Source organism: Harpia harpyja, chromosome 5 (assembly GCF_026419915.1).
Source record: "Harpia harpyja isolate bHarHar1 chromosome 5, bHarHar1 primary haplotype, whole genome shotgun sequence".
NCBI classification, from domain to species: Eukaryota; Metazoa; Chordata; class Aves; order Accipitriformes; family Accipitridae; genus Harpia; species Harpia harpyja.
The window spans coordinates 8,870,201-8,890,807 of NC_068944.1; the positions used below are offsets into that span (position 1 = coordinate 8,870,201).

Here is a 20,607-nt window from a genome sequence, read left to right on the forward strand (position 1 = left end):
TGCAGGGAAGAATGTTATACGCAGTGTATGTTGTGAAATGTGACGTTAAACAAATGTGAAAGTCTGCTTTCTCCTATCTTTCTCATTTTTCCTTTCGTTTCTGTCCAATTGTGGCCAGCCACAGTATTAAGTTCTTTATCTCTGAGACACACTTTGGACTGTTTTGGCAGTTTTGCTCAAGGAGCAGACTGAGTCCTGTAATTATATGTGGTGGCCTAAAAGAGAGAGCTGAGACTAGTCAGGAAGAAAGTATGAAGATGAGAACATGGTAGGCTTTTAACTGATTCAAACTGAAGAGAAGTCCACGTGTTATTGTACGTGCTTTGGATTGATCAGTAACATATCTCAGCAGTGTGAACCTTTCACTTTGGGAGAGATGAATAAAGTTTTCAGCATACCTTCCCAAGAGAATCGCTGTGTGATTGAGAAAGGGTTGTTGGCATGCAGGTGTCTTCATAAACATGAAAAGATCAAATAAATAAGAAAGAAAAAACCTTATCATAATAGCAATTCTGGACCTCCCAGCAAATTGACCTCCTGGGATCCGTAACTGCATAAGGTTACTTTACTGCAGAGAGAAACAATTTGTAGGCAAATAATAGTTAAAAATGCATCACTGTTTTGTGATGTAAAGGTGAATTTTAGTATGAATTTTACTTCAGATAACAGACCGTAGGTCTTTATTGTTTAGAATGCAGAATTTTATTTCTCTAACTTTTTATGTACGTAGCCCTTCATGGGCTACAGCTTCTGACTGTTATTTTACTATCAACATCCTCCTTATTTCATATATGACTTGTATTCTTCCTAAACTGTTACGCAGTGATACATTTAAAACATGTGACATAATGCAAAAAAATAATTATATTATCTGGTTTTAAATTGGTATGAAAACCAATTCAACAATCTCTGTTGCTGTACCTTCAAATGGTGAGGTGGATGAGGGCAAAGACTTGGCTAAATGTCAGTTAAGTTCAGATACTTGAAGCTCTAGTGTCCTTGGCTGCTTATAAAAGTAAAGAAGTAGCTGAGCCTTCTAGTTGCGCTTGGAATAAACTGGTCTTTAATGAGGGGGTGGAGGAGTAAGAGTGGAGGACGCTGCTTGTTCCAGTAATCACAATCTTAATTCCTTCAGAATGTGAGCTTGCCACCAATCCATCAAACTGACAAGGGAGCCTCTGCCATACTGAATGGTGTTTTATTTTTTTTTTTTTTCTGTAATAAGAAGGAAAATGTTGTGCTGTGTTATGCAATTTAAAAAAAAAACTACGCAGTAAAAATCTGTATCTGTTTGAATAAGTGGGAGCAATAATTCTATTCTTGCAGATAGAATGCAAAGAGAATAATTTTTCTTTTAGCATATTAATTCAATAAGGAGATTAATATAAGCTTGCAAACTTCTTAGTCAAAATCTTTATTCTATCCACAGAATGCAATACAATTACTACTTGGATTCTGATAGTAAATGAACTGTTTTATTAAATTGTCATAATGAAATATTGGAGGCTGGTGTATGATAGTTCTTATAAAGACTATATTTGAGGAAGACTTTGTAGAGGAGGCAAAAGAGGGCAGAAAATTTTGTTTCAAAAAGAGAGATAAAGAAGTGGCTGCTGGTGAAGCAGTGGCAGCTACCATTATAGCCTGGTGGCACTCCTGACTTCCAGTATGTTTTGGAATCAAATTCTTAACTTCAGATACATAATTTATTAATACTCCTCTGCAAGCTCAGGAATTAAGCCATGACTACAGAAGTTATTATGAATGATTAATACTACTCTATTCAAGGATTGATATAGCTTTTGCAATACTGACTAGCATCACTCTTTGTTTCTTAGGTTTCAGTCCTAGTCTCAGTTTATGGTAAAATTCTTTACACCTGAAATAATGATCAAACTAATTATCAGAGAAGCCCAGAACAAGTCAGGTTAGAAGGGACCTCAGAAGGTCATTTAGTCCAGTCTTCTGCTCAAAGCAGGGTGAGCTATGAGAGCAGAACAATTAATTCTTAGTGCTTTAAAAGAATTTTCTTTTGATATTTTTTGAAGACTTCATGTTGTCCTTTTAAATAACAGGCACTCTACTATATATTTTTTGCACAGAATACTGAGGTTGGACCTTGAGGAGAGGTTACTTAGGAGCCTTAAGCAGAGACAGAACTTTCTTTACAGAGACCACGAGTAGTGTCAAACTTTCCTCCAACTATGGAAGTCCTGCTGACATCTGGGTGTGTTACATTCCAAATTTTGCTTTGGGAAAAGGTAGCTCTGAATGTAGAAAAGGTTTCAGTGAACCATTTTTTCTTGGGGCTTTTTTATTCTTTGTCAAATTGTGGTATCAAAATTCAGATGTTGCAGCTTTGGCTTGGAAGGAAGACGTGAGGGGTTTTGAGCAACGTGGGGAGGGCTTTTCCTGTTCTTTTACTGTAGCACATTTAGGGGTCCAGAACAGAGTGCTCCAGTTTTTCATATTTGGCTCTTAAAATGTTATATATTGTACAATTTTTACATCGGTGCAACCTCTGAATTTTTTTCCTGCCCAGTAGTTTATTTCTTAGTTGACTATGTTGTTTGTGACATTGAATATTGCCTCTTTTTTTTTCTTTTTTTTTTTTTTTTTTCCCCAGTGCGACAATGCAAAAGGACTCAAAGCCTTCTATGATGCAATAAAATATGGACCTAATCATCTGATGGTTTTTGGTGGCGTATGTGCAACAGTTACTTCTATCATTGCTGAATCTCTAAAGGGATGGAATTTGGTTCAGGTAAGGCATGGATTGGAATATATTCAAATGCTGACTATCTTGTATCTCTGCATCTTATTTTTTTAATTTAGAAACTTACTATTTGATGCTTTTCAAGCTTAATATTTTGTGTAATTAGTGTATCTCAGTTTTGAAGGTCAGTGAATTTGTGTGTAAAGAACAACAGTTACTTCTATATCGTACTAGATTTTAAGGCTTGGCATTGTGCTTAAAACACTTCTGAGTATGGGGCAGCAGTCGTGTGTCTCAGTAGGTTAATTAAATAAAATTAATGTGATGTGTCTCAAAAAGAAACCTAAATTAAATGAAGTTCAGTCACGGTAGGTGAGCAAATCTAGGACTTATCCAAAGTTAGAAGAAACAACTTGTCAGGCCTTAAATTATGGTACACTGGGGTCTTTACTTGGTCTCTACCCAGTCATAATGCAATAATTCCTATTGACTTTAAAAGTATTGGAAGTGCATAAATTGTAAGTAGTAAGTGGGTATGTATCTCAGTATTTGGCTCACAAAGCACATTTATTCCCAGCTATTCTTCTTTCTGACTTTCTCAAAGGTCAAGTTTGTGGAAAGGTTCCCTCTGCTGAGGAATCACAGTTTATTAATACTAATCTTTAAAATGCAGATGATAACAGTATGGTTTTCTTCATTTCTTAAATCGTCTGTCCAGTGATGATCTTTGGATTGATGGCTGTTCATGCAAGGTAGCCAGCCAGTTTTGCTTTTCAGATGTGGAAATGCCCTGGCTTCCTACTCAATGGTTATATTGTCCAAAGATAAGTTTGTATAATTTTTATTAAAGTAAACAAAACATTCTATAGCAAAATAATAATATAGAACAATTACCTGAGGTTTCAGTTACAAACTCCTCTTTTCTGCCTGGAATACTCACTGAGATTAGTGCAGAATGAACAAATGAGGCATAATTTAAGTTTGTGAAGGTGATGATGATCAGAGTACAAATGGGGAAATCTTAGGAGGACAATTAAAGTAGCTTGTTAACTGTGTTTGCAATGCTTGTCACATCAGATCTTTTTTTCTTATGCTTCAGGATTTTTTCTGATGTGAAAAACATCAATTCCACTATGGAAACAAAATGATAGTGTATCTGTGGGCAGAATGGAGAAAGCAACAGAAAGCTTGAAACTGCCGTGTAACTCTTAAAAATGACCTAGTCCATAGCCTATAATGAAGTATGTGGCTGGAGCTCTTTTTTTTTTTTTTTTTTTTTTTTAATTTGTCACATGGAACTTTCAGGTGACGTTGGATGTTTTAAGGCGTTGGATTTCATTGTGCTAAATCCTTTTCATTTGCAGTCAAGTTCTGCCTACTAAGGTCTGAAAATCAATTTGTTAATGAAGTTGCTCAGTCAATAAGGAAGGGCAATTAGAAAGCTTCTATTTGCTTTTAAATGCCTGAATTTGTCAATATATGAAGCATTGCTACCAGACAGCATCTATGTCTTTTTATTTAAACACTACAGCTGTAACTGTCTTAAACATTATTAATGATATCAGTACATCAAGGGATTCTTTGCTGCTTGGGCTTAGTATCCTGCAGGCACTAGATAAATCCTCACATGGTGTAACTCCACTTCGTGTCAGGTTTTTGTATGTTGATTGACTGAATGATGAAAGAACGCAAATGACAGCGTGGCTGGGAAGCGTGGCGAGGCTTAGTGAATGGCATAGCAGCAATGGAAACAGTCTAAATACAGTTTGTGAAAGTGTCATGTCATACAGTGACAGCAATATGTGTATCTGCAAATCAGCAGAGGTAGCGTGTATAAGATAGTGGGGAAATGGAGTACAAATCCTTCCACTCCTCAGGATCCACTGTCGTGAGCATCTTTGATTAAAAGCGTAACTTGAATAGAAGGAATAGATAGAAATCTGTAGTTCTCGGAAGTAGAGCAACAATATTCAGCCTGATAAAATACAAGACTGTCCTCCCTCAAAACTTGAAACTTCACCTCAAGGAATCACAGCAAACTCACATAAATAGTTATATGAATTTGTCATCATGATCATAAAATGATGCAGTCAAGAAGAGGGAAAGCAGCATGTAGGCAAAAACTGACCTGACATTGTGTTATCGAATAGAGGTTTTGCATTTGGATGTCTGACTCCATCGCTTTGTCCCTATGCAGGCAGTCAGGAAAAGAGAGCTCTTAACCCTAGCAGGAACATTTGATTTGATTTACACAGGTGTCCTGTGGTGGAGCAAAGCGATGACTGTCTTCTGTGCAAGAGAAATGCAGGATTATACTGATAGTACTGGGAGGAATCAGGAAGAAAAGAAGAATGACAGAATATAACAACTGAAAAATTACTTTCCTTCGCAAATAAAGTATGAGGCTAGCTGCCTGCAAAAGTTTTCTGAAAGCCTTTTAGCCCTGAATTCCAAGTTTCTGGGTGACTGCTTTTCATCAGTTTGGGGGAATTTTTCTTTTCTGCCTCTTCTCCATTCTCTACAATAAAAAGTCTCCAAAACCAAACAATGAAATAAAAGGCAAAGAGTACAAATGTGCTGGAAATTATCATGTTGCATTTGCTACTCGGGCAACATGATAGTGGTGACAAGAGGGGGAAAAAAGGAATTAAATTTTTGCAAGGCAGCTTTAGTTTCTACTCTCCTTGCTGTATGCTGTTGATAATGATACTGTCTTTTTGACTTCATTGGTTAATTCAGGTCACTGATGGCCAATCCAACAATGTCAAATAGGGAAGACTATCAGAAGTTGAAAGTCTCAGTCTGAAGGTGACTTGCCTTATTTTCTGTACCATACCTAAACAGAGGGGACTTTTCCTCCCCCATCTTGACAAATTTTGATTTACTTATGATCAGCAACAGAAAGGGAGATTCTGTTCTCAGTTGGCTGCCTTCTACTGCGGGCTGATTTAATTATCTCTCAGTGTAACAAAATTAATGATTTTTTAATGGAGTGTTTTGTACCTGTGGAAAGAGCAAGTTGTTTTAGTCTGCAAACACTTAAGTCATCCTTAAGGACCTTCACTGAGGTATGCTAGGTGACACAACCTGCAAACTGTTTTCTGAACACATGTTCTTAGTACAACAGATGCAGACACCCATTCCTTAGCTTCTCAAATGAAAAGCTTCCCTGTGAGTAGCCTCTGTGTGCCAGCAGTCCTTACTTCGTTGAGTGACAGTCTGAGCACGGGCTGGAGGCTACATGTGCGGCTTTGATCTCCAGGCTGTGGTGTGGAATCTGTTTGAACCTTTGGTGTTTTGGTTAAAAAGTGCCAATAATATTCTGTGCATCTCACGGTGGGTCATAAAGGCATGAAGGTATAATACTGGGCAGTTGCTGTGCTGTAGGGGGAATATTTCGAGGTCCAATTCTACCGGACTCATCTTATCCCCGTTCCCTTTCAATGTGTATTCAAGGCAATTAAACAGAGTGAAGAAGAATCATTAATAGTATCTACAATATATTGCAAAAGACCAGCTGTGTATTTTTATCTTGTACGCTAAAGCATTCCTGCTAGTATCCAGGTAGTGCAAAACAGAGGAGATGGTTTGCAATTCAGTCTTTCTCTTCTATTTCAGGATATCCATCAACTGTTTACCTCTCCATGTGAATTTCTTTTGGTGGCAAAAACATTGAATTTGTATAGATCGCTGTTTCTCCTATTTTCCATTGTCATCTCTGACTTTTCCTGATTGCCATATTGACGTAAACACTTACCCAGGATGAGGATTTTCACCAGACTGGTCATCTCTCTTAATTTGTGGAACTTTCTCCGTTTTGGAGATTTGTCTTTTTCTCTCATTGTGCTGTTTACAATGTCTTACAGCCTGCTTTGTTTACAGTTTCCTTTAACTCTGGAAAAAAGCCTCTGCCAGAAACAAAGTATAAATGTTAGTGCTTCCTTGGAATATCTTCTGTTTCTACATATTTAATGTAATCTAGTCATAATTACCAGCTTCTAGGCAAGTAACTGCTATGGGTGATCCAGTGATTAGATTGTAATGACATTCAAAACAGAGAAACCTTGTTTTGGATTCAGCATCTTATATTGGAAGGTGTTCTAAGAAAATTATAGCTACTTTAATCATGATGTATTACTCACTTTGTGGGCATATTAATACTGGGCAAGTTCACGTGTTAGAAAGGGATGTTAGAAAGGGAAAACTCCTTTAGTTCTCTAGCTCATGTAGTTGAGTATTAAAGAGTCTACCCTGAGATTTGTTTTATTATCCCAGAGATCCATAGGTATTCAAGATCCCATCTCTGAATTACCAGAAAGACTGCTGGTGTTCAAGAAAATCAGTGATTCTAGCCTTTGGTTTCCTTCTGAAACAAGGCTGATGTAATTGCATTGTCAGTTCCTCCTAATAATTTCTGACCACTAGCCAATTGCAACCAAATTTTAACAAAGGATTTCCCAAAGATTATTAGTTTCTATACATTTCTGTGAAAATGAGCTGCGGAGGGATCCAAATCGATGAAGGAGAGGCTGCAGCGTGAGCAGAGAGAACTTGGAGCCAGCCATGGCATGTGGTGCTCCTTGTCTAGCTGCTGTTTATGGGAAGCGGACTGACGGCATTGGGAAGAGATTTTAAAAAGCAGCAGAAAGAAAGTTAAGAAAATGCAGAGAGGGGGTGAAGCCCAGAAAGATATGAAGTGGGAGCTGGGGTGTGTGTTTGTGTGTGTGTGTGTGTGTAGCAGCCTAGGACACATGTATCTATAGGAAACAAGGCTTTATTAGCTGGCTCTGTTACTCATCAAAATTCTTGTTATTACAGAATTTCACAACTATATGCAAGTAATAACTGGTGGTTTTTAACACTTAAGTAATGCAAGTCATCACAGAGGCTTCTATACTGGCCACTGAATCAAATTTCTTCTTGTTAATATCTGAATTTTCTAAATCCTCATGCTTGTTACCCAGAGGTCTGGCATGGGCACTTAAACATTTTATAAAAAATGCATTTTTGTTTGGTTTTTGTTTGTTTTTTTTTACATTCCTTGCCACATTTGTTCCAGTACAGTGAGTTTGTTCTACTTTCGCCTTCACTGCACAATTTCCACATATTATTAGTTTGAGCAATGAAAAGGGCATTTAAACCAGTCTTTGGCTAAGAAGATTAGCTACTTCTATCTACGAGATGCAGGCAGCCCCACTTGAACAGGTCTTTCTCCCACTGGAATATGACCCAATGCACCACAAAACTAGAGTCTTCAGCTTCTTGGCCCACAATTCACTGTCATAATCTTTTTTTTTTTTTTCTTTTCCCCCCCTCTCTGCTTTCCTATTTTATCTCCTGGGATTGGAGGGATTTTATAAACTTTCTGTACTTGCGTTGTACTTTTAATAGGCAAAGTGTGTGAGGGGAAACACCTCTTGCAATCTTAATATATAAGGGCAAACCTGATGACATTCTGGTCTTGTTTTCGGGAGTTAGCTGAGCACATAAGGAAGTTTTGCTCGCTTCACCGTAGGAATGCCTGGGAGCTCATGAACGGGAAGAAAACCCAGCAGGACTGACCTTCAGGCGGAATTTCATGTGAAGTTTCTCCTCATTTGAGAGAAGCTCTGGTGAATTTGGAGGGAGACAGACCTTTTAGTTCTGCAAATCCTCCCCTTGATACAAGCTGCCAGCAGGAGCTCTGCCGTTATTGATGTGGCCCTCCCGAAGCTCTGTGGTTGCTGCTGGGGAAGAAAATGCAGGGGGACTGGAAAGAGATCAGCGGTACCATATCTCCTAATTAGACTGGGTCTCTCCATGTGTGGATGGATGCATACATGCCCAAGGTAGAACAGACTAGTAGGAAAGTTGTTGTATATTCACCCTTAAACTTAGAGAAATGAAAGTTGTAGTGCAGCAGGGGAGACTAGTCTAGGGCAGAAGAATTAATTTGGTGACAAAAGTTCTTTCACAGTGATAAAAATGCTGAGCCTGATTCCTAGTGCATTATTTCAGTTGTACCCCAGGGGAGACATTAGCATTACATTGCTGTTAATAGGAGAAATTTGGTCCACAAAGTTTAAATTGAAAATTTCAGAAAGTTTCCAGGCTGAGGTATGGTAGGAAACGCATATCCTGTATTCCAAATGCACTACAAGATTTAGCAGGACCTTCCTTTCCTTTCTTTCTGTCTTCTGCCTAAATGTATGAAATTGATTTATATGGCTTAACTTGGCTTTCCTTCAGTTTGAAATTGGCTTCTATCCAGTATTCACTTTATTTAAATATGATTAGCTGTTCTTTTTTCATCTTGTTTGTCTTGTATTTCTACTGTTGGAGAAAATAGCAAAACTACAGTATGCAGTCTACTTTTTGCCTTTGATCTAACGTCAGCAAGTTCAGTTCATTACATAAAGTGTGAATAAACGTATTTTAATACAGTTCTAGAGTTAGGTCAAAGCTGTCGAAGACTGAACCTGTATATTTATTCTAACTATGAACTGCGTGTTCTGACAGAAAAAAAAAAGCTTTTTTTATTATTTTTTTCTTCTTTAGCTGTTTTTCCATAATCATTCATTTGCTTCTGTTTAGTGTTGGATAAATAATATGGAATGAATGAGTGATGTACTAGGGAACAGTCCCAGATTGGAAAGGCAAGGGTGTCACTTTGCTGTGCAGTATATTTTGGGTTTGGGAAAACACATTTATTTCTGAACAAATAGATATTCCCTCTCCTGAATGGTGTCTTGAAGAAAAATAAAACACATAAAACCCCAAAACAAAACCAAAAAACCCAAACCATAGCATAACATACAAGCATTGATGTTTTTTCCAAACACAGAGCCTTGTGTTTTAATGCTAGCTCATTTTTTTGCTAAGGTAAGGTGTTTAAAATATCTAGATTAATTTATTATCAGAATAAATAATGGCTGTGTGTTTGGGATTTGGGGGGATTTTTTTTTTTTCCTGTGTAATTTTTATCAATGTTCTGTCTCACTTCTTGTATTCTTCCCCCTATACCCATTTTGTTTATTTCTATAAAAGGGGGTTGGAGTCTTTTTTTGGTGTGGCTTTTGCAGCCTCTCAGCTAGCATAGACCTGCCAGGTAGAATCTTACTCAGCTACCAAAATATTTCAGTATTGTACCTTACAGCTATTGCTGCAGCTTCCTTCAGGGCTGTAAAAGGTATTCCTTCATGTCCCCTCAGGCTGGCTTATTACTATTTGCTGCTGCTTTTTCTGGAGGTGGTTTTGAGAAGTGGATGGGTAGCTTTGTTTGCAATCTCTTCCTTCTCTCCTTCTCCCTGTCCCAATATGAAAGGGACACTTAAGGTTTACTTCTTTGGGAAATCACTTGTGGTTTGGCATCTTCACTATGCTGAATAAGGAGGACTGTGATATACACTGATTTCTTTTTCAGATTTGAGATTTTTTTTTTTTTTTATGGCACATTTTCTAGTACCTTGTCTGATGTCTGTTTTCTGTATGGTCCAACCCACTGGACAGTAGTGCTGCTGAATTTCCTTCTAGCCCATAGTTGGTCAGCATGTCTCCTCTTGAATTCCTCTGGGAAATGTCATACGATTTGTGGGGATATACCTGTGTGACACTAACGCCCCATTAATGATAATCTGTGATTCTATTCACAGTTCTGCCAGGCCAAAGAATCACCTTTTAATTCATTAATCCCATTGCTTTCATTACTCTGTGACCCACAAACCTGGCTTGAAGTCTCGTGTTGTTAAGTGGGAGCATTGCTATAGTTTCTTGGCAATTGCAGCACTGAATTTTGAGCTCTCATTTGCGTTTTTCCTTATGTCTGACTTTACACAAATCTCATTTTTATGTTTCTCATTTGAAAGCTAGATCAGGGAAATTGGATGCTAATTGGTTGCACATCTGTATATGATTTTTCTGCTTTAAAGGTTATATTGATTGAAAACTATCTTATTTCACTGAAAATATGATAATTTTGTCACTTTTTGCTTCGTTCTTGGCAATCATTATTAATTTACTCCAAAATGTTCAGATTATAGTATTGTATTGCACTGACTATTGCAACATTTGAAATACTTGAGAAAGTTGGTTTCAAGCTTCTTTCACCACTGATTCCCGAAATGTGGTCCTTCTGATTATTTTCACCATACCTCTAATTTCTGTAAAGCCTGGAGCTGGTTATTTTGGTATGCTGTTTGCCAGAGTGACTGCTTTAATTTGTTTCTGAAAGGTAGCGTTGAGTGTTTTCTACCAGACCAGCTTGCTGGCCCGTTTCTCAACAGCCACCTTGGAAAGCCCTGGGATTGCTTTCTCTCTAGTCCCTTTGACCAGCCTGGCTTGAGTGACCCTAGATGAAGTAGCACCCTCTGCCATAGCTGTTGCTGTCCTTGGAACGTACAAACCTGGCCGCAGTAAGAAGGTGAACGCAACTAAGTCAAGGCAAAATTGGTATGATACAATTTGTTGCTTCATACTATTACTCCCACGGTCTTAAATCCACTTCTTCATTTCATTCTCTCTTACTTCGAGGTTTTTCTTCACGTTACTGACCTATTACAGGACAAGGAAAGCTTTCTCATGTGGTAAATTAACCTGCTTTCCCCTGAATGCTGTTTTAGCAGCAGTTAATTACTTATTTTGAGGGATAGCATAATTCATACAAATTCAGCAACAGCAGCTCCTGGGCGTAGATTGAAGAACAAACTCATAAACCAAGCAGTTGCAAAAAGAAGGCACCTTTACATAATTTTGAAATTGAAATAAAATATTTATTGGCCTTTAAAACCAGAAAAAGCTTATTTATGCTCCATTGAAGAAGTAATACATTGCTGATATGTTTATAGAAAAGTAAGTGCTAAAGTACAAATCCTGCTATAATAGAAGCTGTTCTAAGGGCCTGATTCTCAAGTGCACTGTAGTGTTCTCGGTATATGATTCATCTAGTATTATGACCAGTCTGTCTTAATTCTTGGTATTCTCAGTACTCCATACCTCTGGAGAAGTTCCTGGGGACTTGTAGATCTTGCTGCATGCTTTCATTTGCCATCAGTTAAGTTTTAACACAACTGGTGAAAAATGAGGCCTATAAAATAAGGGATAGTTACGGTTTAATTGAACTTAAATTGATTTGGAAAGACATTTCTTTCCTTTAGCCTTAGTTATCACAGGTAGCAAAAGCAGAATCTCAGTGTCACGGAAAATAGATATGATCACTGTAGTTTAAAAGCCTCCAGGCTCTCTTGGAAAAGCACTAATAAATGCATACAGAATTGTTGCTGAAACAATCCATAGTTGGAGTAAGAAGGTTTGGTCCTAGGACTACACTGAGAACAGGAACATATTGCACAGCTCTTAAGCATAGACTTGTAATAAGGCATTTCCTTTTCCTTCTTATCACATTCAAGACTTATAGCTATAGAAAGCTTAAGTAACTGAGTCTAAACTTATTTTTTTTACTGAAAAATAGTTCCACAATTGCACCTTCCCAGTCTTGCAGAATATCTTCTTGGCTCTCTGCGTTGTAATTCCTAACGGTAGTTGCAAGTCCAGATTTACTTCGATTTCTTGTCTTGCCTTGGTTTTATTCATTTTTGGGAGATGAGTAGCTTGAAGTTTCTGAACTCTGTGTTAAGCTATGACACATTCTGCTCCTAATTCTCAGAGTAAAGGGAAGTGTTGCCGCAGTGAAGTGTAGTCCTCGTTTTCCCTTATTTTGTGGAAGTCCATTAGACTTTCTTATCTGATAGACAGCCTATCACAAGCTGCTTAATAAGCCAGAGGAGGATTGACAGTATAACCACTCTGAGCTTTGTTTGTATTATGCTACAACACTAAGCTAGGAAACTTCTGTGATTATTTATAATTAAGCTACTATGAAGGCACAATATGTATCAGGATGTGGATTCATTATGTCGGTTTGCTTCCTGAAAGTAAAAAGATTAGTGACACAGCTTCTGAAAGGTTTGTTCAAGTCCTTCAATGTTCAGATGAAGGATCAAGAATATGTGTGATTGGGGAGTGAAAGATCTCCAGTTCAGCAATCTAAAGTCTTGCACAAAGTGCTTGGGAGCTACAACTTTGTATTCGTTATTAAATATTGCAATCTTGACATAAAGGAAGATTTAATTTGCTCTATAAAACAGAGCAAGAAAGTTCTTCATCATAATCTTTTTGAAAATAAAAGCTTGTAAAAGAGTGATGACAGTCTCAAATTGAAATAGTCTACAGTTACAAATCTAAAGCTGGATGCTGGGTTTTGCATTTGTAAATGAACTCCCAAAGTGGATCCACTATTCTCATCAAGAATATCTGTAGCTGCAAAGAAAAGTTAAGTTCTGGGAAAGTGGGATAGACTTACATCATTGATAATAATGGGGTTTTTTTGTTATAAAGACATATATACGCTTGTTTTGGTTTGACTCCAGCCAAGAACCAAGCACCATGCAGCCGCTCACTCACTCACTCCCCACCCACCCAGTGGGATGGGGGAGAGAATGGGAAGGACAAAGGTAAAACTCATGGGTTGAGATAAGAACAGTTTAATAGAACAGAAAGGAAGAAACTAACAATGATAATAATAACAGTAATAAAATAACAATGGTAATAAAAGGATTGGAAGATACAAATCAAGTGATGCACAGTGCAATTGCTCGCCACTAGCTGACTGATGCCCAGTCAGTTCCCGAGCAGCGATCTGTCCCCCCCCAGGCCAACTCCCCCCAGTTTATATACTGGGCATGACATCACATGGTATGGAATACTCCTCTGGCCAGTTTGGGTCAGCTGTCCTGGCTGTGTCCCCTCCCGACCTCTTGTGCCCCTCCAGCTCTGCTGGCTGGGCATGAGAAGCTGAAGAATCCTTGACTTAGGCTAAACATGACTTAGCAACAACTGAAAACATCAGTGTGTTATCAACATTCTTCTTATACTGAACCCAAAACACAGCACTATACCAGCTCCTAGGAAGAAAATTAACTCTATCCCGGCCAAAACCAGGACAATGTTAAAGAGATTATTTTCTGAATGTCTCTTGTTTAACTTAAACAAATCTTTGGATTGATTGTTTAGGTAGGCAGATTTTTATTGATTCTGTTTTGAAGGCTCTTAATGGTACTGAGAAAAGCAGAGTGACTGAGCAAGCAATAGGGAAAATCAGTATTAGGTTTGGCTTTTTTATTAATAAAATGAAAATCAAATAATAAAGGTATGAAGACTAAAGTGCTGGTTCTCTCTGGTGTATAACTACCTTTATATGTATACAGACACATATATATGACATATATATATATTTAGAATTATCTAAAACTGTCTTCGGTCCTTTTTATGGCTCAGTCTGTTGCTGACGGGGCACTGTTATGTTTCAGATAAAGGTAGTTGCAGTCTCTTACACCGCATCAGGACTAATTCTCATTCAGAAATGTGGTTGACATGCGTAGGTGGGTGCTACGTGAGCAGCCTGCTTTGAAATTTTTTTCCTGTGACTTTTTGCTCTCCAGTTGTTTTTGCCCTTCACCTCTTTTGCATTATTCTGCTTGCTTATGAGAAGCTAAAAAAAAATCTGATTTGCAAATCTGAAAGAGAAGGAAGGATCAGAACCAATAGTTTACTGTTATATAAAGATCCTGTATGTTAATTGTGGATATTGATACAGGAGGTCAGAATTACAGATTACAGACTGTAATCAGACCAGCCTGGAAGAAATTTGGCTATAGAGACAGAAGTTTAAGAAACAATTTTTACCTAGCAAATTTCAGGCAATCTTTTCAAATCTTTGTGTCTTAGCTATTAAAATTCAGTAATGTTACAGTTGCCAAATCTGATAATGCTTAATGACGTTAACATTAATGTTGATAATGAGTTCTTTGAGTTGTCCGTGTGAAAACTCTTGTGACCAATGTGATTTTGTCCTTGCTTTTGGAAGTCTTTCTGACAATGTGATAAACTCCTGTCTTTCTGCTGGTTTTGGCTTGGGAAGAAGAGAGAAAATGCAGAAAAATGTTTATTTTCTTTTTCCTTTTTTAGAGCAAAGGGCAGAAAGGTGCAACTGTGGGGCCCTGAGTTTCACTGCCCGACACCTCCACCTTTATTGATCAAGACCTCAAGCTACTGTTTTTGCAACTATAATTATCATAGAGTCACCTTGTACGTAGACTACTCAAGGCTGCATGAGGCATATCTGCAATTATAACACAAATCTTCCCTCAACAAATGTGCTTGCGCTGGCTTGACTTGTCTCCTATTCACTGTCTAATGGCTAGACCACAATAAGAGATTTACGATTCTGCTTACATTGCCTTAAAAGAAGGTGGTGGGGGTTTTTTTTCCCAATTAAATCATTAAAACAGAAGACAACAAAGCTGCATAATAATCTTTGTACAAATAATTCTGTGGTTTGCTCTTTCTGTTAGCCTTATTCTTAACTTTTCAATTTCCCATTGCCACAAGCAGTGCTAGGAGGACTTAAAGGCAACACGTTGCCAATTAGTCATGGCTTGCAGGCTGCTCATTTGAACAGTAGGCATTTATTTTTATGTCCAGAAGTCTGCATTTATTACTGCAGATGAACCAACAGGGTGTGATTTCATAGTTAGTTCAGTGGTCTAACTGGTTATGTGAACCAGGAAAATGAAACTTTAAATGTTGTTGCCCAATATTCTGCTGTTTTACAGACAGATTATTATAGTATTATAATTGCCTTGGAAAGACAGCTTGTGTCTCCAGTCACAAATGAATTCACACAGAATATGACATTTTTAGTGTAGTTGTAAAGGGGAGAGGGCACTGTGCAATAAATCTAATAACTCATGTTTACAGAGAATAAGTGGATTGAGGGTGCTGCTTTGGAGGTCTTAGCTGCCTGGCCAGAGACTATATAAATCCTACCTGAATGTGTTCTCCAAAAGCTGAATTTGTAAGATGTATGGTCCCAGAAAGCAAACCTCACCCTCAAGCATAATGTTATTTCCTCAGCTCCCTAGATGAATAATGAAATGTGGATCACACGAATTCTACAGAGATTCAGCCTTGTCCATGTATGAAATAAGTTTGAGATGAATGCTGGGACTGGGCCTTGAGGTGTCCTCATATAGTGGGGTTACCAAAACTTGTCATCAGACTTTGCACTTGATCCTGCACTGCTTCAGAGTGTAAATGTCTCTTACTCTGCATGTCTTCTCGGGTGTCAACCACAAGGACCTCCATGGCATGCTTGGTTCTGTCAGGAGGGGTCCAGTCCCAGCTGATACTGCTTGTGAGTTTGCCAGTATTTTAGACTGCAGTTTCTACAGTCATTATTAAAAAAAATCAGAAGAGGCATCAAAACAAATGTCACTTTTCTGAATTGTCATCAAGATTATTGTGGCCAATATCATGATTTCTGGCTTTGTACCTCCTTTGCTTTCAGCCTTTGAGGCAGTTCTGTCTTGCCACAAAACATCAAAGGTGAAGTGAACTGTCTCAAATGGTGCTAGCTCGGTGCTTACCCTAGTGAAATTAATGTTTTGGGATGGGAAGTGGTACTGTCTCAGCTTCTTGTTTGGTGATTACTGATACAACGAAGCTCTGTATGACACAGGTACCCACTGAAGAGAAGGGGTGGGTTTCCACTTCTCTTTGGGTGCTCTGACCAATATTTATATGGAATAATGAGCATACCCACCTTTCAAGTTTACCTGAAAACAGAAGAGTGAAAAAGAATGAAATGTACACATTTTCAGAGCATGCTTTGGTCCCCGAGAGCGTGGAGTTACGAAGTCTGCTGCCTGAGCCCTGCAGAGGGTGGGATTTCAGATGCACTCTTCTGCTTGGAATGGCTCATTGCTCTAGCTCTAACCACTTCCATGCCCAGCAGCATGCCTGGTGCATTTGAGTCCCATCCTGAGGCACTTAACTCTCCCTGTGTGCTGTACAGTGAGCTTAAGAGCCTAACTTTGTGTTTCATTACTCTGAGAAATCATTGATGTTCTTGGAGTATGTGTGTTTGCCAGGTATTTCTGAAACCATGTCTGTCTTTCATCATACTGCAACTGCTCGCTATGTTTAATCACCATATATAAAATTGCAGTTCTAATTTTAACATCACAATTGGCTGCCGTGGAAGTGGCTGTAATGAACAAAATGAAAAGTTAATAGCCAAATCCTTTTTCCTGCTCTGCAATCTAATAGTCATCTGGAGAAATCTCTTCAAAGTTGTTGTAACAACTTTATGGGCTCAGTACGGGGGAAGTTGTATGCCTCTACTGAGGTTTTAAGCCAGTATTATACATTGAAGACCAACTGATCAAAAAAAAATCCCCTTCATGGAGGTTCTGCCTGGTTTCAGGAATGCCTAAATGTACAAGGCAGCTCCCTTTTTTTCTCAGATGGCTCCAGGTGCTGGCTATGTATGAATTTTCTTTTGTGCATCATGCTTAGACCTGCTCTAGTCAGTGCAGGTTGCTGTCACTTAGCAGCAGATATAGGCCTTAACAAAATATACTGTTTTTCTTTAAGATGTTTCCAGCACATAAGATAGTAAAGGAGATGCTGGTGCTTATGACTGTTAAAATAATACAGTCAGAACACTTGCCTAGAAACATGAAGGTTTACAGTTCTCCCCTAAGAGAGTCAAAATCACTTTGGAGTGCCATAACCAGTAGGTTGCGGAGTCACTCATGTGCTCTGTTTTTCTGCTCGCATGAACCTTTTGGATACTTTGCTGTGCAGTGGGGCACCACTGACATGAGGAGGGAGAAGGCTGCACAGGGCAATTGGTACCCTGAGCTTAGGACGATGGTAAAGACAGCCCCAGCGCCTTGAGCTGAGGGTGGCACCCCATCTGCACCTCCTTTCTCCTGGACAAGACTTTACACCGTTGTATTGCCTCTAAAATACGAGTGCTCCTATGCTTTGGCAGTTGATGTGTCTAGATAAAAACAACGACCTGTAGCCAGCTGCTTTGGCAGAAGAGGTGTCGGTGCTCTCCTTCAACCTGTCATCTGCATGGATGGATGTAGGATCTGCTACCTTGACTGGCGTGCCTGGGCTTTGCAGAGAGAGGGGGTTGGCACTTGCCATTGCTCTCGGCATTCCTGTCAGCTAAATATGCCCGGTTTAGGATATGGCTTGTTTTCAGCCGTGGTTTTTGCACCACCATAGTTTCCAGTTCATGTTACAAAGAAGCTAAATGTGCACAGAGTCCAGAGTCCTCTTCTGGACCCAGCTCCCACAAGTTGTGTTCTGCAGTATTTAACTTGTAGGTACGGGGATGCTTTATTTCGTCTGTAACTGAGTTTGTATTCACTATGCTACCTGAAGTTACCTTGCACAATATAAACATGTGGTAAGGATAGAACCAGAAAATAGCTGGTTTATTGATTATAGCTTAGGGCTCATTTTGAAAGATTCTAGATATGTATAGAGGAACAATCTTTCTCCTGTTCTCCCAAAGATATAACTTAAAGAGTATATGACTGATCTTGTCAGCTTTAATTTTTATTAAATTAGGATGTGACACTTAGCATGCCTGAACTTACATCCATGTAGAATATTGTCAATTCTTTGAAGTCAATTCAGGATAGGGCACTCAAATTATCTGTCTTAAAGGAACAAGTGATGAAATTTTTTTCATAAAGTAAGGAAAACCTTCAGTTTATCTATAATCTAGTGGATAACTTTCAAAAAATACTCAAAGGGGAAGAATATTATATAATTTAGGTATTGATTACACTCAATTTTCAGAACTTCAGAGCAAGTGTTTTCCAGAATTGCTGTAGTGATTCTTTGCCACCTTAACACATAGATGACAGCGTTCCTTATTTTACCAAAAGTTGTGGCTAAGGGAGTCATGACATCATATATAAAAGTATTCTACGTGTACCAAAAATTGTAATCTTCTAACTCTTTTGGTTCTGTACACAATCTAGAAATACAAGCTGTAGTATTTTAAAACCTAGACATTAATAAAAATTAATTTAATTGTAATGTTTTCTAAGCTTTCCTCAGGCAAATTCAGAGACTAAGTATCTCTATATTTTGAAGATATTTGTCTCTGTGTGCTGATTCCTAGATCCTATGCACTACTTTAATTATGTATAAATAAATATATATTAACCTCCAGAATTTTTTCCATGGCAGTATCTCTATTTTTTCTTTGATCATAAAAAGTATAAAATTCTGCACTGTAAAAGTATGATAGAACATGCAGATCAGAGCTAAAAATACTGAAGTTTTTATTAAAAGAGGTATAACTTGATGAAGTTGAGCAAAATTAAAACCGATATCTGCTAGTATTTCTAATTCTGTGTTTTTATTAGTCTGGATAGCTTTCTCTTGGATGAAGATGTAAATTCTTAATAATTTTCTGCATAAAACAGTTTGAAAAAGTTCTTCCTTCAGGGAGAAATACCTTAGTATTGTGGTTGGAAATTACAAACATTATACACTCATGTCTTATGTCTATTTGACCCTAAGTTTAATTTTTGTTTAGAAACATACTTGAAATATCTGGAGCCGTAGAACTGGGAGCTATATTTACAGTGCACAAATGAGATCCTGTTTTAAATGTATTCTCTGGTTTTAGCATAAATGTATTTCCTAGCCTGGATACTTTAACGTTGGAACGAAGGAACTTCTGAGTAGATAGGCGAGAAAATTTTCTTTAACATGGGAGCGGTCAAACATTGGAACAGGTTTCCCAGGGGTGGTGTGGAGTCTCCGTCCTTGGAGATATTCGGTACCCTGGGCCTGACTGCATTGGGCAGACTGTAACCAGCAGGTTGAAGGAGGTGATCCTTCTCCTCTTGTCAGCCCTGGTAGGAGCACATCTGGAACGGGGAGGGGGGTGTCCAGACCTGGGCTCCCTGGTACAAGAGAGACATAGTTGGGTTGGTATGAGTCCAATGGAGGCCCACAAAGATGATGAATGGATTGGGGTGTCTGCCACATGAAGAGAGGCTGAGAGAGCTCTGACAGTTTTGCCTGGAGAAGAGAAGGCTTGGGAGGATCACGTCAATGTGTATAAATACCTGATGGGGGCGAGTGAAGAAGGCAGAGCTGAACTCTTCTCAGGGGTGCCCAGTGAAAGGATGGGAGGAAATGGGCACAAACTGTAATGTAGGAAATTCCACGTCATTGTAGGGGCAACCAAACCTAGAGAAATTGTGGAAAGTCCATCCCTGGAGATAGTCACAAACGTGACTGGACCAGGGTCTTGAGCAACCTGCTTGAGTAGGCCTTGCTTGAGCTGCGAGGTTGGACTAGACAGTGTTCCGAGCTGCCTTCCTACCTCAGCTGTTCTCTGATTCCGTGAATGTAGCCCCCAGCGTTCACTTTGATTTTTGTACTGTAGACTAAAAAAATTGAAGTAATAGCAGTGAAATTACACTGATAGGCTGGAATCACTACAGATTCCCTTATCAACTAAAAATGATGAGCAGATTTTATTTTAATCCTGTTTAATTCAGTATGCATTTATTGTTACTGGTTTGTTTTTTTTTTTTTTTCCAAATCCTCCTTCAGGCTTTAAAAGCAATAACAATGAAACAGAGTTATAACCTCCGAGTTGAATTGAATATGACGCTATGCGCAAATAAGTATTTCTGAAAAACAAAGATCTTAATAACACAAATAACATTGGTCTGACCCTCCTTTGAGCAGGAGGTCGGACTATTTGATCTCCTGAGCTCCCTGTTGTTCTGTGATCCTGTGATTCTGAAATTGCTGAGCCATGGCAGTTCCTGTTATGTTTAGAACACTAAAGATGGTTTATCTTTCACGCATTGTAATTCTGAAAGCGTTGGCATTATTGGCAATTGCCAGAGCATTGAAACTTTTTAATTCTGGGTTCATGTGTTTCTAGATGATTGCAGAGTCTTTGCAAGGTGGTCTGTTATCGTGTTTTTCACATACAAATAACTGATTTATTTTATCATAGT

General features: G+C 38.5%; 1 protein-coding gene across 4 annotated transcripts in view; it reads left to right on the forward strand.

Moving 5' to 3' along the window:
• GABBR2 (gamma-aminobutyric acid type B receptor subunit 2) overlaps positions 1-20,607 on the forward strand; it is a 490,947-nt gene that overhangs the window by 101,373 nt on the left and 368,967 nt on the right. For all 4 annotated transcript variants that reach the window (XM_052787480.1, XM_052787483.1, XM_052787481.1 and 1 more), the window contains one exon: positions 2,627-2,764. In XM_052787480.1, coding sequence (XP_052643440.1) covers positions 2,627-2,764 — 138 coding nt within the window. The remainder of the gene's footprint in view (positions 1-2,626; positions 2,765-20,607) is intronic.